The sequence below is a fragment of the Lepisosteus oculatus genome, chromosome 1 (genome assembly GCF_040954835.1).
Source record: "Lepisosteus oculatus isolate fLepOcu1 chromosome 1, fLepOcu1.hap2, whole genome shotgun sequence".
Classification (NCBI taxonomy): Eukaryota; Metazoa; Chordata; class Actinopteri; order Semionotiformes; family Lepisosteidae; genus Lepisosteus; species Lepisosteus oculatus.
In genome coordinates, this window is record NC_090696.1 from 56,412,686 (window position 1) to 56,428,362 (window position 15,677).

General features: G+C 36.6%; 1 protein-coding gene across 3 annotated transcripts in view; it reads left to right on the forward strand.

Moving 5' to 3' along the window:
• Nucleotides 1-15,677, forward strand: part of gabrb1 (gamma-aminobutyric acid type A receptor subunit beta1) — a 385,381-nt gene that overhangs the window by 223,933 nt on the left and 145,771 nt on the right. For all 3 annotated transcript variants that reach the window (XM_069190655.1, XM_069190651.1, XM_069190656.1), the window contains one exon: nucleotides 14,715-14,797. In XM_069190655.1, the coding sequence (XP_069046756.1) occupies nucleotides 14,715-14,797 (83 nt within the window). The remainder of the gene's footprint in view (nucleotides 1-14,714; nucleotides 14,798-15,677) is intronic.

A 15,677-nucleotide genomic window follows, 5' to 3' on the forward strand; every position in this document is an offset into this window, starting at 1 on the left:
TGACACAAAAAAACTATGTTAGTCTTTTCAACAGGATTTTTAAATCTGGTATGTATTTGGTATGTGTTTTAAATGCCTTGAGGTTGTATTATGTGCACTTTATTTAAAATATAATGAGACAGCATCAGTAAAACATCCCTGACACAAGGAATGGGTAACAGTGCAAGAAAAGGGTAAAGTAAGCAATAAGTAGTTTATTGTTCAGTGTTAACAGATGTTAAGTGCATGTGAGACAGATGATCTCTTCATTTGTAGATAACTAAATGTAAGAAAGAGGCCATCCCACTGTATTTAAAAATAACTGAAGCTTTTTTTTATTCTCATATTAGAGTTTTTTCAAACCTAAGCACATCAAAAGATGCATTGCCGATGGGATTTGAAAACTCTCTGTGTGTATAAGAGCATTATAACTGCATTATAGTCTCCTACATGTGTCCAATCACATATAGTATTACTTCAGTATAGTTGACAGCAATTCATGCACAGAGGGTATTTTTTCTCCTTCCAGATGAATTTGACAGTGTAAATGACATTTGGATAGAAATTTATCCGATAACCATCTGTATACTATTGCCTCTAGATATATCTTGCTGCTTTATTGTCAGTTCTGTCTCCTGATTCCAGACTTTTTTTTTGTTTGCTGATGTTTAAGATCCAACTGCAGTTTGGTAGAGGTGGAAAATCACAAGAAATAAATATTTAATTTCCTTTAACTGTTTTATGAAGTCCAGGGACATAGAATAAGGATAAACCGGCTTCTGGGAAAATTGACCCCGGTGTGAATCTGTATGAGTTTGTGTCTGTCTGTGCCCATTGCTTGCCAGGATAGGCTCTGGCTTGTTTGTGATCCTAAATTAGATGAAGTAGTTAGAAAATGGATGGATGAATTTAAATCCCATACTTTCAACTGTGCTTGAAGTTGAAGAACACAACAATTTTGAAACAGCTTCTCATAAATTTAGTAGAAATGAATAAGAGAGACCAAATTGAAAGTAAATGTTCTGAATGTTACGGAGCACCAGAAAGAAACCTGTGCAGGTCGGTTCCATAGACAAGGGTGAACAAATCTGAAGGTGATGGATGAAGTTGAATTTAGTGAGGCAAGCAGTGACAGGATCCAGAACAGTAGAAGGGTTTATTCACTTTATGTCTTCAGGAAGAAGGAGAGCTCAGGAAAACAGCAGGCTGTTCAATACCAAGCAGTGAAGTGCGAAATGTTAATTGTTAATTAATGAGGTCCGGCTGTGCCAGTAACATTGAATCCAATTACTGAAGCATTATATAATGACACCTGTGCAACAGCAATAGTACCTTCTCCCAATTTATTTAATCACTGTAAATGTTCAACAGAAAAACAATTTTCTGTAGAATATTTGAAAACCGTCCTGTCAAAGTAAACAGTACCATTTTAAAATGTAGTAAATACTAGATCCCCAGCAAAATATTTTCACTATCCAAGAGCTAACAATAAGTTAAACCTGTCATTTCCTGTAGAAACTGCCTCTCAGTTTTCTGTGTGGTCTTACAGCTGGACGATTGTTAAACCTAGATAATGATGTTAGATGCATGTGTGTATTGTTTTGATTAAAATGTTTAAATAAAGCCAGAAAATATTTAAAATATCATTAGAAATTAAAATATTTAACAAAGCAAACACATACAGTACATTGATCACAATCAACAAACACTTTGCCAGTGCACTTTGGAGGCTTGCATCTCGTATTCTCTTTCATTGTCTTCATAATTTAGCATGTGATCCACCATGTCTTTCTGGGTCTCTGGTAAGGGCCTTCTCTTAGTTGGTCAAATTTTTAATTGAGGCCCAATAAGTGGAGTTAGTATTGAGAAACTATCTGGCCTCCCTCTTATCTTCGTGGCCTGTGATTTATCCAGTCGCACAAGGCACTCTGCCACCTTCACCCTGAAGTACGAAGGGTCCAGGTCTTTTTTTTGTTGATACCAATCATTTTACAATCTCTTCTGTACTCCAACCAGAAGTTGACCACCGCCACATCAAAAGCATGTGTAAGTATCCGAAGTGTCTATTTCCATTATTTTAGTTGTCACTTGACCTGATGGATTTTTCAATCCCAGCTGGTATCAGGGATTAGGGATAGGGTGGCTGAATGGGTTATGGCACCACTGGATTTAGTCTTTTCTGTTAATGTCAGCATCGGAGTCATTCCCAAATTCCAAACACGCTGGGTTTTCTAAGACCTCATTATCTTCATTATTTCCTCTTTCCATGTCTTTTCCTGGAGCTCTCCATTTCTATCTGGAATTTCATCCCTATCTGCTCAGTAAAATACTATCCACAGTATATACCTTGCTCTTACTTTTTATTTCTTAATGAAAATGTCACTAATACTTTTAATAATATTAAACACTATATTAGTAATGATGCTGTGAAACGTTTCGTTTGCACTCTTTTGCTTACTTAACCCCATGGGGGTTAATAAATGAGAAAAATAACTTACTATATTAAAATATATATTACTATATATTACTATTTATTAAAAATAAAACTATATAATACTTTTCACATTATTTGTGTTTTACTTTGACTGTCTCTACAACTCTTTACTTACTAAGTGGATCAAATGTGGTACTATCTGCAGTCTCATCACCAGTATTCAAATTTTCAGTTTCTCAAAGATGTCTATCAGACAGACATTGCAGGACATGTAAAGCAGTGTACTCTGTATATTAACTTGTTTTAGGAATTATGAGATACATCCAAGACATAGCTTATATTGCCTTTCTTGAGACCCAATATCCATTGTAATGGACAACATTTAAAAAAAAAATGCAGCATAAAATCTTCTGGATTATAAAATCAAAAATGTTGCAAGTAATGCCTGAATAGATTAACATAAGGATTAAATATTATTTTTATTGCATTATATTATGGTCTCACTGTTAATAATCACAAATAAAAATATTAAACATATTCCTTACTCTGGACCAAAGGACACTGTCCTGACATGCTGATGATGAATGTGAAATAATACTCTTAAAATTTCACAAACATGCAGTTGCTTGATGCTGATTGGTGTTTTAGACCAATTCAGATGTCAGTGATGCAATCAATGTCCTGTAAAATGAGAAAAAAATGCTCTAACAAGTGATGTCCATTATAATGTTAAACTGAATGTTAGGTCTGAATGTTAAACAATAAGTAATTGGTTTAAATTTTATATTTCAAACATTTATTGTTTTGTACATTGCCATTCTCACTGTTATGATAATCTTAAATTGATAACCTATTAAGGGGTATTTAGACTAGAATAAGACTAAAAACTGATAACAAGTTGTTTAGAGAATTCTAAACTTTTTATGATAAGATTGCTGGAACAATATCCCTGAAATTGGGCACCAAGAAGTCTTAACAAGAAAAATCAATTAATTAATTGTCATGAATCAGCACCACCAATTAACATCTAAGTAGAAATTAAAACCAGTAAACACAGCACCAGCACCAGGTTTGAGAACCTGGAATAGCACTGGAATAAGCTGTTGTATATAGCCTCTAGTGTGTTGTTCTGTACATTGACATTTTTTAAACAGTTGTAGCAGCAAGGCTCATTAATGATCCTCAGAAAGAGGGTTTCTGTGAAACTCCAGCGAGGCCCCTCTCTGTGATCTCAGACACAGAATGACCTAGAGTTTTTTGTGTTTGGGAAAGTAACAGAGATTAGTTGTTTTTTTTTTCTGGATGAGGATCTTGTCCAGGACAGTCCAATCCAATGTCAATACTCCCTAAGGTGGATGTCCACTGCTTGCGCCTGGACATCTAGCAGAAGGGCAACAGTACATCTCGACATAATCCTAAAAGTCACAGGGTATTGTCAATCATCCAAAAAGATGACCAGCCAATCAACCCACTCCGGCAACCCACTGTGCTGTATTTTCCAACAGAACTGTATTTTCCCCAGTTAAAATGAGGTGCACATCACCTTTAATTCTGCTCTCTTCATCAAACCAACTTGGCAGACTAACAACAGGCCCACGTGTCCACCACACCTGTTGTCTAAACTTTAGTACTTAAACTTATTTCCAAAGCTCCAAGTTAGAGAGTGAGCCCATTTGTAAAAACAGAATTCTTCCCAAGGTCTAGATTGCAGCAGGACCTTGCGACCAGCTACAATAGCTACTGTACCTCTGTGAATCCACCTGATCACCAGAGCAATATGGGTGGACTTTTGTTGATATGCCTGGATATAATATTATTCGGCAGTAGCTGCTACACAGGGAGCAAATCAGGTTTCTCCCATTATAGTTTGATTCACACCGAAGTGTGAAGTAGAAGTCAGTGCACAGACGTAGCTCAATTCTAACCCAGACAATCCATTGAAGAGAACTGTCAGCATGAGGAACCAACAAAAACGTTCTTTCTGTCTCCCCAATACCTCAAGTTGCCTAAGGACTGGAGTGGCACTGAGCTAGCAGAACATGCATTGGACAATTCTGTGACCCAATTAGCTATTACTCCATCCTTCTGTGCAGGAGTTACGAATCCACAGTTGTGGGTGAGGATATTCACCATTACTGCTCTTGAGAATTAAATTATTATCTTACACATGTTGATATCAATTTAAATAATTTAACTACCAGTAGTTAATTATGACTATATACAGAAGCAGCCATTCAAAACGAGCGGGATACGCTGCAGTATAACGTGGTGGGTGTGTCGCATCCAATTTCCATTTCGCGTCATACCGCACTCTACCGTATGCAAATTAGATTATGTTAATAGTATCCGTGATCACCTTGTAAAACCGCCAGGTTGAGCTAATAAAGTTTAACCTCTCATGTACAGCATTTGAGCTGTCACCAGAAAACACCTGGTTTAGAAACCTGATCACTGCTGAGGGACAATCTTTATTCATTTAAGTATTTAAGTTGTATGCTCTTTAGACTTTTGAATTTAAACTATGTAGTAGAACATGTTAATAATTATACATTAAAAAGTTGGTATATTTTATGAAAGCAAGATTGCTCAGTTGGACAATATTAAATTTAAACTATATTAATTTAGGAACATAAACATATTATGTAAACTGTATATTGGTAGTTTAAAGGAAAAATACACACCAGTATTCCATTTCTCCCTAAACATTTTATGCATCAAAGTCTTACCTGTGATCTTTTAAGAAACATTTTTACATGCTCCTTCTGACCATGTTACTGTACGTTTAAATACAGGACTTTGTGAAAAAAGTGATAGTTTTAAGCTTTTCTTCGAATTTGCTCGATGTCAGAGTAAACAAAACCATAATTTTAGAATTTGATTAATAGGAAATATAATATGGAATCGCGTATCTAAAGAAATTAATAATTATATAATTATATTCATGTACTGTAGCACAAACAGTAGTATAAGATGTTCTATTGATATGTGTATGGTTGTTTCAGTGCTTGTCATGCAACTGCATCAGTGGCATGATGGCTTAAATGACTGATTTATAACCCTGAGGTCGGGTGTTCAAATCCAGCTACAAGTTTTCCTTTAACAAATAAACATTTCTTTAAAAAACTAAAATTCCAGAAATTATTGGCATTATATTGACATTTTTTATATTTCTAAATATCACAACATGTTCGAAGCTAAGTCATTTATTAATAACAACGAATAATTTAAAACTGCTACTGATATTATTACTGACAATAAATATTATCGACACTATATTGAATTTGTTGATCTTTCTAAATATCACAAAACATTCAAAGTTAAGTGATTACCATTTTGCAGGAATACTTGCACTCGTTATCACAGTAAAAGAAACTCATACTTTTCAGAATTTAATTATTATTTTGAAAAGTTTTTACATGCTCCTTCTGACCATACTGCTTGTATACTTTGTGAGAAAAGTGATATTTTAACCTTTTCTGCGAATATGCTCACTTTCGGAGTAAACAAAAGCATACTTTTAGAATTTGATTAATGGGGAATATAATATGGAATCACGTTATCTAAAGAGCATGCTTGCCATTTTACCCCATTTTACCATGTTACCCCATTTCCCTCTGAGCAGCTACTAAATAGGCAGTGAAAACACTTGTCTGTCTTTCCGTGGAAGGAAGGGGGACTGTCTTTCATTGGAAGGTATGCCTATTCTACTCTGAGAATGCCCGTGGTCTTTTCATGGATAAACTTGTGTTAACAAAAACTACAGTATGCTTAAGAGTTGTTAAACTGTTTTTTAAAACAGTTTAACAACTTTTGAAAAATTTATTTTTCGGCCCAGTCAGCCGGCTGTGCCTGCTAGAGCATCACAATTCACACTCACATCACAACAACATCACAGATCACAGATCAGTCCCAATGTGTGAGATATTGCTGTTTAATCTGTGCTTGATCTTTTATCTGAGCTTTAATAGAGAGCTTATCTCTATTAATATAACTATCGAATGGTATTAAATGCAACTTTTTTGTATAGATGACACTTTTCTAAAATGTATTTAAAAATTAAAATGATTATAATTGGCACACCTGTAGCTTTTTCACAAAACCTCCTAGAGTTACGAAAAAATTTGTACTCTGTGTGTACAAAGTATATTGCGACTGTTTTCACAGCCTTCACTAAGTCATTTTGAAGCCATTTTATTGACCATGCTCAAATTTTCTTCTGTCCATATCTTTGGAAGGGAAACACAGAAAGCCTATAAACCAAATGCATTTTAAAGACCATGACTTTTTCACAGCCTCCACATAAAACTATCAGTGAGCTAATTCTCTTTTTTTAAACGATGCATAATTACGCACTAACTGGAACCTGGGGGACCACTGTGTAAAGATGCAGTCATTCAAAATGCACAGTACAAACCCATACTGCAGACAACTACGCATGCGCCACCGTTATGTGATTGGCTGGCCAAAATGACTGACAGGGGCACTCGTGGTGCATTGGTTGGTAGTGAAAAGATTTAATCATTTAATCTCTTTACTGTGCACATTTTAATCCGCTTAGTATTGAATATGTCTATGAAATTTTACCACTAAAGGGAAATTTTAGTATCTGAGCATAAAAAAAGAGGAGCATATCGCATCTGAAGGTCATAAATGATATTAATATAGTAAAATAAACATATTACTGTATGTAAACTGTACTGTATATGGCTGGTCTTGGTAGTTTAAAGAAAAAATACACACCAGTCTTCCATTTCTCCCTAAACATTTTAAGCATCAAAGTTTTATGAAACGGTCCCCAAATATGTGATTGCTGTATAGAATGAATTTTAATTAAAAAAATTTATTTAACATGAAAATTAAGCTGTTTACGTTCCTCCGCCTGAGAATATACTCACTTGTGCTACGCAACGCAGAAACACAGCCACAAGTAACTAGCAAAGAGAGGACATTAGCTAGCCAATATGATAAAGGAATAAATGTTTTTTTGTTTATTTCTTTTGCACATTTATTTGAACATTTCCATCGATTGTACAAGCACTTGGAAACTGTTCAATCCCTAGTTCATCTGGCATTTTCTTTTATGCTCCGGGCATGCTCCAACTGGCACCGGTCTGTGTCTTCTAGGATATAATGCCGCCGATTTGTTGTTAAAATTGGGTTTCCAATAACGCCGCAGCAAACTCTTGTTTTTATGTCCAGTATAACAGACAATCTCTCTTGCTTTTAACCGAGGATTTCATAATTTCCTAAAATGAAAATGATCTAGACTATGCGACAGAATTCTGGGGTGTCCCTATACCAGAGATCATGGCACAGCTTCAGAATGGTGATTGGCTGACACCATCTGACACCCCTCTGATTGGGGAAAAAAGACCTGCTGATCTGTTCTACATACCAGGAAGACAACAGATGATTTTTTCTATTCGAAACGTGTATTTTAAATGTTTAATTAAGAAGTAAAAACCTTACAGCATACACAGATTTCAGATTTAAGATGATCAGGAGGAAGAAAAATCATCCATGTTTCGCGCATAAAAAGTGGTTATTAACTATCGAAACCTGTTTTTATTTCGCCTGGCAATCTACCTGTACACCCAACTACAGTATCTGAGAAGAACCACAATTGAACTAGTGTTAATAATAAGAGAGAGTCCCCGTTTCCCCCATTTTGATTTAAATCACAAACGCGTGTTTAATTAACTGTCTTTATTGATTCACAATAAGACAAATGCAACGTAAATCGTTATCTTTGTCTTCTAAGTATCTTAATAAACTTTCAGCATAGCTTTCTCCCCGTTTAGATTTATTTTTCTTGGGATCTTGGGATCAAACAGATTGTAATAGTTTTTAACTTTTAAATACATTTTAGAAATGTGTAATCTAAACTAAAAAGCTGTATTTATTTAATATCACTCGATACTTATATAAATGGAGTTTAGTTGATTCTGTTTAAACTTTTAATTATTTTAAACTGTATTATAGCATTGTACACATGCTTAAAAGAGAAGAGAGAAAACGCAAGCCTTCTTCAGGTTTGAGGGTCTTCTGCTCAAAATGAAACGCTAAAATGTAATGTAGGCTCAGAACGGGTTCAATTATGATTTGGGGTTGATTGAGGTCGCTGCCTTTCATTTGCAATCCTGCTTGAATCCTTCTGAACTAAAAATTAGAAACAGGAAAAGAAGAGGCTCTGGTGAAATTTCTCTTTTTCTTAATTTATCTTTTTTTTCTTGGAAAAATATCTTACACGCTGCAATCCGGGCACAGAAAGGTTAAAAAAAGTCAGACAGTCAGGTGGAGGGTGAGTTGTGAAACTGTTACCTGGATAAAGAGGTATCCAGGTAACAGTGAAACGGGCGTACAGTCTTGGTGTAACGAACAGTTCTTTCCGGACCCTATGCGGACGACACAGTCCGACGGAGTGGGGAAACACTGGGGAAACGTCATGCAGGAATACGGGGCAGAAGACAGGGGGGCGTGTCCAAGGTGCGCTGGTGCACGGGGGAGGTGTGGCTGAGGCGAACAATCCGAGAGAGTAGTCCTTAGGGAATATCCAAAACGCACGGGTAAGTCCAAAACCAGAAGATCCATCAGAACAAGAATTAAAAACCACGAAGGCCGGGTCGGAACCTGCGGACGGGGAACAGGAACGGGAACAGAGGTTAAAACCTTAACGGGACCAGGCGCTTCCAGGTCCTGGACTCGCACGATATGGAAATCAGATGCAGAGCCCGGATGAGCGTCAGCGCCTGGCTTTTAAGGTGGGCTAGGTAAAAGGGATCAGGTGCACAGAATGAAGTCTTTAGTGAAAGGGCTGGAGCACCCTTAAGGAGGGGGGGCTATAATCGTGACACTTGGGAGATCGCCAGTTTTCCATGTAAATAGTTCCCTGGTTCCGCGCCCCTTGGTGTTACTCTCTCTTTTCTCTCTCGCTCTCTCTCTCTGTCGGGCTCGCACTCTGGCTCACCTGCAGTCTTTTTACCACGCAGAATATTCTTATGTCTATGTCTTCTCAAGGGAATCAGTGCGAATTGTAATACTAATTAAATGACCACGAGCACTTTCCACCCCCTCTACATTCTCAGAGTAGAATAGGCTAACCTTCTAATTAAAGACAGTCACCCTCCCCCATGGACAGGAAAAGTGCCCGTAGGCAGGGCAGGTAATATGGTCAGGAACAGTTAACAGTAAAATACTCAGATGGAGCACGTAAAAACGTTTCCGAAATAACCACATAAAAGACTTTGATGGTTAAAATGTTTAGGGAGAAATGGAATACTGGTGTGTATCTTTTCTTTAAACTACCAAGGCCAGCAATATACAGTACAGTTTACATAACTGAAGAAGAGTGACACAATGTCGTGTTGTGAATCTGTTTTTCCGTGTTTACAAAGAAAGTGGAATAAAGTAATATTACGTGCTATATAGATACATATTTTTAGATATTTAGATACTTAAATTAATATCATTATTAATTTCTTTAGATTCACGATTCCATACTATATTTCCTATTATAAAATGGATAATTCCTGAAATCTGATTGCATGACAGACATTGGAAGAAGTCCTATATTTTCTAATATACGCATCCCCCAGAATTTTGACTTCACTGTGTGTTGAAGAAATTTTAAAGACTACTTCTTAGCGTAGATAAAAATGCTTGGATTATCATGTATCTGATACACATATCTTTTTCTGTTGTCTTTGCTGTGCTCTTAAGGATCCTTGTGATATTTTGAGCTCTCGTTGAATAATAAAAGTGTCACAGTTTAAATCATTTTCATTGTTAGAAATTATGAAATGCTCTGTTAAAAGCAAGGGTGTTTTTATGTCTGTTATAGTAAAATAAAATGCCCGACGAACTAGGGATTGGACAGTTTTTCAGTGCTTGTACAATCGATGGAAATGTTCAAATAAATGTGCTAATGAAATAAAAAAGTCATTTATTCCTTTATCATATTGGCTAGCTAATGTCCTGTCCTTGTTCATTAGATCAACGAAATGCTGTGGTGTTACTTTTTGTCAATGAAAAAATAAACTCTTTTCGTTTAAAATGACGGTTACAAAGAATGTGGACCAGCATAATATTTTGAGTTTACAGCTTGTCCAAGGTCATTCATTATTAATACTATTAGTAATATCTTCGGTAAAGGCTTTGATGCATAAAATATTTCTGCATAATTAAAATATTTATGATAAAGGTAGGTTGTGTACTTTTGCCCACCTGAGCAATTTTGTTTTCATAAAATATACCAACTTTTTAATGACTGATGATTAACATGCTGTAAAACACAGTTTAAATTTAAAAGCTCAAATGCTGTACATGAGAGGTTAGGCTTTATGGGCTCCTCCTGGTGGTTTTACAAGGTGATTCAGGATACTTTCTGGTATGACGTCAAATGAGGCGTTACACCACGTCATACTGCGTTTTGATGCGACTCGCCCACCGCGTTGTACTTTGGTGTACCTCACGCATTTTGAATGGCTGCATCTGTACATGTGACCATTGCGGTTCCGCGCGGTGTCCTGCCCCCCGCCACCCATTCTATCCCGCAGCACCTGGGGAACCAGCCACCAAAGGAGACTAAAGCCGCTAAAGGAAGCTAAAGGAGACCTCCCTCAGACCAGGCAGCTGAGGTCCCTGCTACGCGCAGTGAGGGCACTGACGTCACCATATCCGAACTAGCTCCGTTACACCCTCCCTTGCTGAACTTCACCTCGGCGAAGGACACTCCCGTCCAGGTCACGGCACCAATTTGACAGTTGCGGTTCCGCACGGTGTCGTGCACCCCGCCACCCATTCTGCCCACAGCACCAGGGGCGCGAACCCGGGTCTCCCGCATAACGCAACAGGGAACCAGCCGCGTGAGTTAAATGAGACCTCCCTCAGCCCAGGCAGCTGAGGTCCCTGCTACGCGCAGTGAGGGTGCTGACGTCACCGTATCCGAACTAGCTCCGCAACATACACACGTTCACTGTGTGTATGCTCAATATACAAAATACTGCTGAATACGGCTTCGTGCGAAAAACCCGTATATCTCCATAGGAAGCAGAACAGCGCAGCCTGAAATGGCCTAAACATTGTGTTGTCTTTCTTCTTTTCAGCATGGAATAAACCTATTACTTGTTCCTTTGCAGCCTATGCATGCTGTATGCAGCTACCCACCTGTATTAAACCTATTTCACTCAGTAGTTTAAACTAAGTGTAACATGCTAAGAGGAAAAAAAGTCTCCGCGGGAGCACATCTGCAATAGAAAGCAACCGGTTTGACATGTACAGTAAAATGGAACATCTCTGGAGCGTCAAGTATATATCCAACAGTGTGAGCTCATTTGCAAGGCTATTAAGGTTGATTGAGTTACTGTAACAGTCCAGGTGTGGCAAGTTTCTACTGTCTTCTAACTGTCTTGGGCGAAAGGAACCTGTCTTTCATTGGAAGACAATGAACCTATTCTACTCCTGCATGAGAATATAGTATAAATACACCAAGGGATTGGGCTGAGTTCACATTGCAAAACAATCTGAGATCCTGCACTACAGCAACCATAGTATGGAGACAAAGACTTTTTACAGGAAGAGACGTGGTGCTTCAGCTGCCTGTGTGCGTTAAACAACAGTGTGGTGTTACCTTTTGTCAAAGTGTGTGTATATGTCTCTCTTTCTGCTGGCACGCGGGCACGGGGGGCTGATGTGCCAGCTGTACTGAAAAATAAAGCGCTGTTTTTCATTCAACAAGTGCCTCAGTCACTGTATCTGTCCTATATAATAATGCCACAATATTATAAGTGCCCTTAGGCTGGGCAATCTAATTTTTTAATTAAAAAAAAGAAATAAAAATTGAGATGTAATGATGTGTTCCTGCTTAAATTGCATGACTTTAAAAGTGATAAAATAAGTTTTGATAGTTAATACCACGTTTTGTGCACGAAAAACGGGTGATTTTTCTTCCTCGTCATCAGATCTTTCTTGGAAAAATGTCTTTTATGTGTCGCGAAAAAACTGACTTGCTTTAACAAAAGTATATTTACTAATCCTTTAGCTTGGCAATATACCTGAATGCCCAACTATCCGAGAAGCCCTCCGTGAAACCGAAAGAACCACAACTGAATGAGTTTTGACAATAAGAGAGAGAAGAGATTAATAAGAGAGTCTACATTAGCCAAATGGTAAATTAAAACTTAAATGCATATTTAATTAAATGCCTCTATCGATTCACAATCTGACAATGCAATGTAAATCGTTTTCTTTGTCTTCTAAGTGTCTTAATCAACTTCCAGCATAGCTTTCTCTCCATTTAGATTTATTTTTCATACCATCACTAAACAAAGCAGGAGCTTATTGTAATTCTTCTTGGGATCAAACGTGGAAAGATTAGATAGTAGTCATTTTTATTTTTGAAATAAATATATAGAAAAGTATAATCTATACTAAAATGCTATATTTATTTAATACTACTTGATAGTTATATTAATAGAGATAAGAATTCAAGGTGATACTGTTTAGACTTTTAATCATTTTAAACTGTAGTACAGCATCTTAAACATCAAACATGAAAAAGTCAGTATATTTTATAAAAGCAAGATTGATCAGTTGGACAGCATAAAGCAAGTATGTTTTTTAATGTTTGTAATCACTATTCTTACAAGTACAAACACAACATTAACTGGAATGGTACAGAACCCTAAACAAACAATACACACTAGCCGAATATACAGTAGCTGTGTCAGTCTTCTGTGCAAAAAAATCACGGACATCATGATTTGAACATCATTGGGTGGTGTTTTTAAAAGGCTGTTGAGTAAAGAATATGAATTTTCATTTTTGTACGCTCTAAATTTCACTTTGTTTCTTTCTCACCCGCTGCAATTCGGGCACAGAAGGGTTAAAAAGAAAGTCAGACAGGCAGGGGGAAGGGTGAGTTGTGAAACTGTTACCTGTTCTGGATAAAGCGGTTAGAAAATAGGTGGATGTATAAGTATTCAGCTTATATTTGGTGGAAGCACCTTTGGCAGTAATTACAACCATACTGTAAGTAGTTTTTGGTAAGTTTCCACCAACTTTGCACACTGACTAGATGCCATTTTTGCCATTTTATCTTGGCAGATTTCCTCATACTCTTTCAAGAAGTTACTTTTAAAATCTTTCTACAGATTCTCGGTGGAATTCACGTTAGGACTTTGACCATGTTACTCAAAGAGTCCATGTTACTCTAAGACATTAAATTAATTTTACAGATTTTCTTTTAGTATTTGCTTATACATTACTTTACCCGACCATTTTTTTTCAATCCTAATAAACTTTAAGGTCCCTTTAGAGGGGCAGCATCTGTATACTGTAGCATAATGTTGTCTCTACCATATTTAACTGTAGGGATCGTGTTGACTGGGTGGGGAGATATTTTTTATGCCAGATGTAATACTTTGCATTTACGCTAAAATTGTTCAATTTCAACTCATCTGATCACAGAACGTATTTACCGTATTTACATTATTACTTAAATGTTTTGTTGCAAACTAGATGTGGAAAATAAAATTTGAGATGGATTGCTACTCTACTATAAAGGCAAGCTTTTGTAGTGACTAGGATATTGTTGACTCTTTTTGTCCTATCTCAGGCTTTTAACTCTCTACCTTTTTGTTATTGTTCTCAGAGTGGCATTCATTGCCTGGCTGCTCTGTTTACAGACATGATACAGACATGGGCTGGGACTTTCCATTTCTTAATAATTGAGGGCACTGTGCACACAAGTATATTCAGAGATATTTTTGTACCCTTTCCCTGATCTGTGCTTTTCAATCACTTACTTTGTAAGCTCTTTAGTTTTCATTACTGAGTCTTTTCTTTAAATACAAGATTCACAAAATGTTGAAATCATAAGAATGATAACCACTATTATTACACACAGAAATGGGCTACTTAACAAATTGTGTGGCTCATTAACGTAATTTTATGGAGAAAAATACATTTAGGTTTGCCACAGGTAAGGGCTTGAATGCTTATGCAATCTTGTCTTTATTCCATTTTTCATTCGTATTATGTATTTACATCTTTTTATTTGTTTTTTGCTTTGCTTTGAATTTGTGGGTAGTGTATATAACAAATATTTATTGCTAAATCAAAGTGTCATAACTGCAAGGCTTTAAAGCAATAAAATGTGAAAATTGTGCAAGATTCAGAATACATTTACAAGGTACTTGTAGGCAGAATATAATTTTTTCAACAGGAATTCTACGGTGATCAGTGAACTGAACACTAGATGTTGTCTAAACAGTTTTACATTTTTGCTTCTTACTCTTTTTAGGATCACAACAACAGCTGCCTGCATGATGGATCTGCGCAGGTATCCATTGGATGAGCAAAACTGTACTCTGGAGATAGAAAGCTGTGAGTTTCTGATATTGTACATCATAAATAATTTACAGTGGTGTTAGAATTGTATTTTTTTAATGAAACATGATCCTCATCTGGAAGATACTGGTGCAAATCCATGAAAAATGCTCAGAACAACTAGAAAGACCACAATCACATTAAACGATGGAGATTCTTTTTCAATAAAAAAGATATGAAGCTTATATTAGAGTAAAATAAATAAAAGACATGTTTCAATGGAAATTGATCAAGCATATAATATACATTTAGCATGCTATATGTAACAGCAGTCCTAAATTTAGTTTGTTTCCTAGCCCCAGTCTCTGCCACGTGAATTACCAAATCCTCTCACTTCATCCGTGTAAAAGTCTCACAGGATATTCCTAATACCATTTCAGGTTATACTGCCATACAGGGTACTCATTTAGTAAAGGAAAACAGGCTGCCCAGGCATAATTGTCGAATGTCTTACTGAAAGCTTAAAATGTTATTGAGGCATTATGGACTATGGATGCTGTAATGGGTATTACTGATGAATTCTGGAGCAGTTTAGTATACCCCAGTTGTTCAAATCCACCCAGATGTGTTTGAGTAACAATGTTGTTAACACTGCAATGGACTGGTGTTCCATTTAAGGGTTACTAATGCTAATTAGACTAATTAATACTAAGTCCAGCTGGAACTACAGAATCTGGGATAATCCATAACCTTAATTACATCTCTATGTTTTCAGTAAAACCACAGAGTAAGAGCTGTTTTATAAAACTGCCTATCACAATCCAAAATTATCCTTCCAGGAAGGTTAACTGTCTCAGTATGTTAATGTGATGTGCCATTTTTGTACATATGAGAGGGCATTGTTGCAGAGGAGTACAGAAAACTATTTCATAGGTAA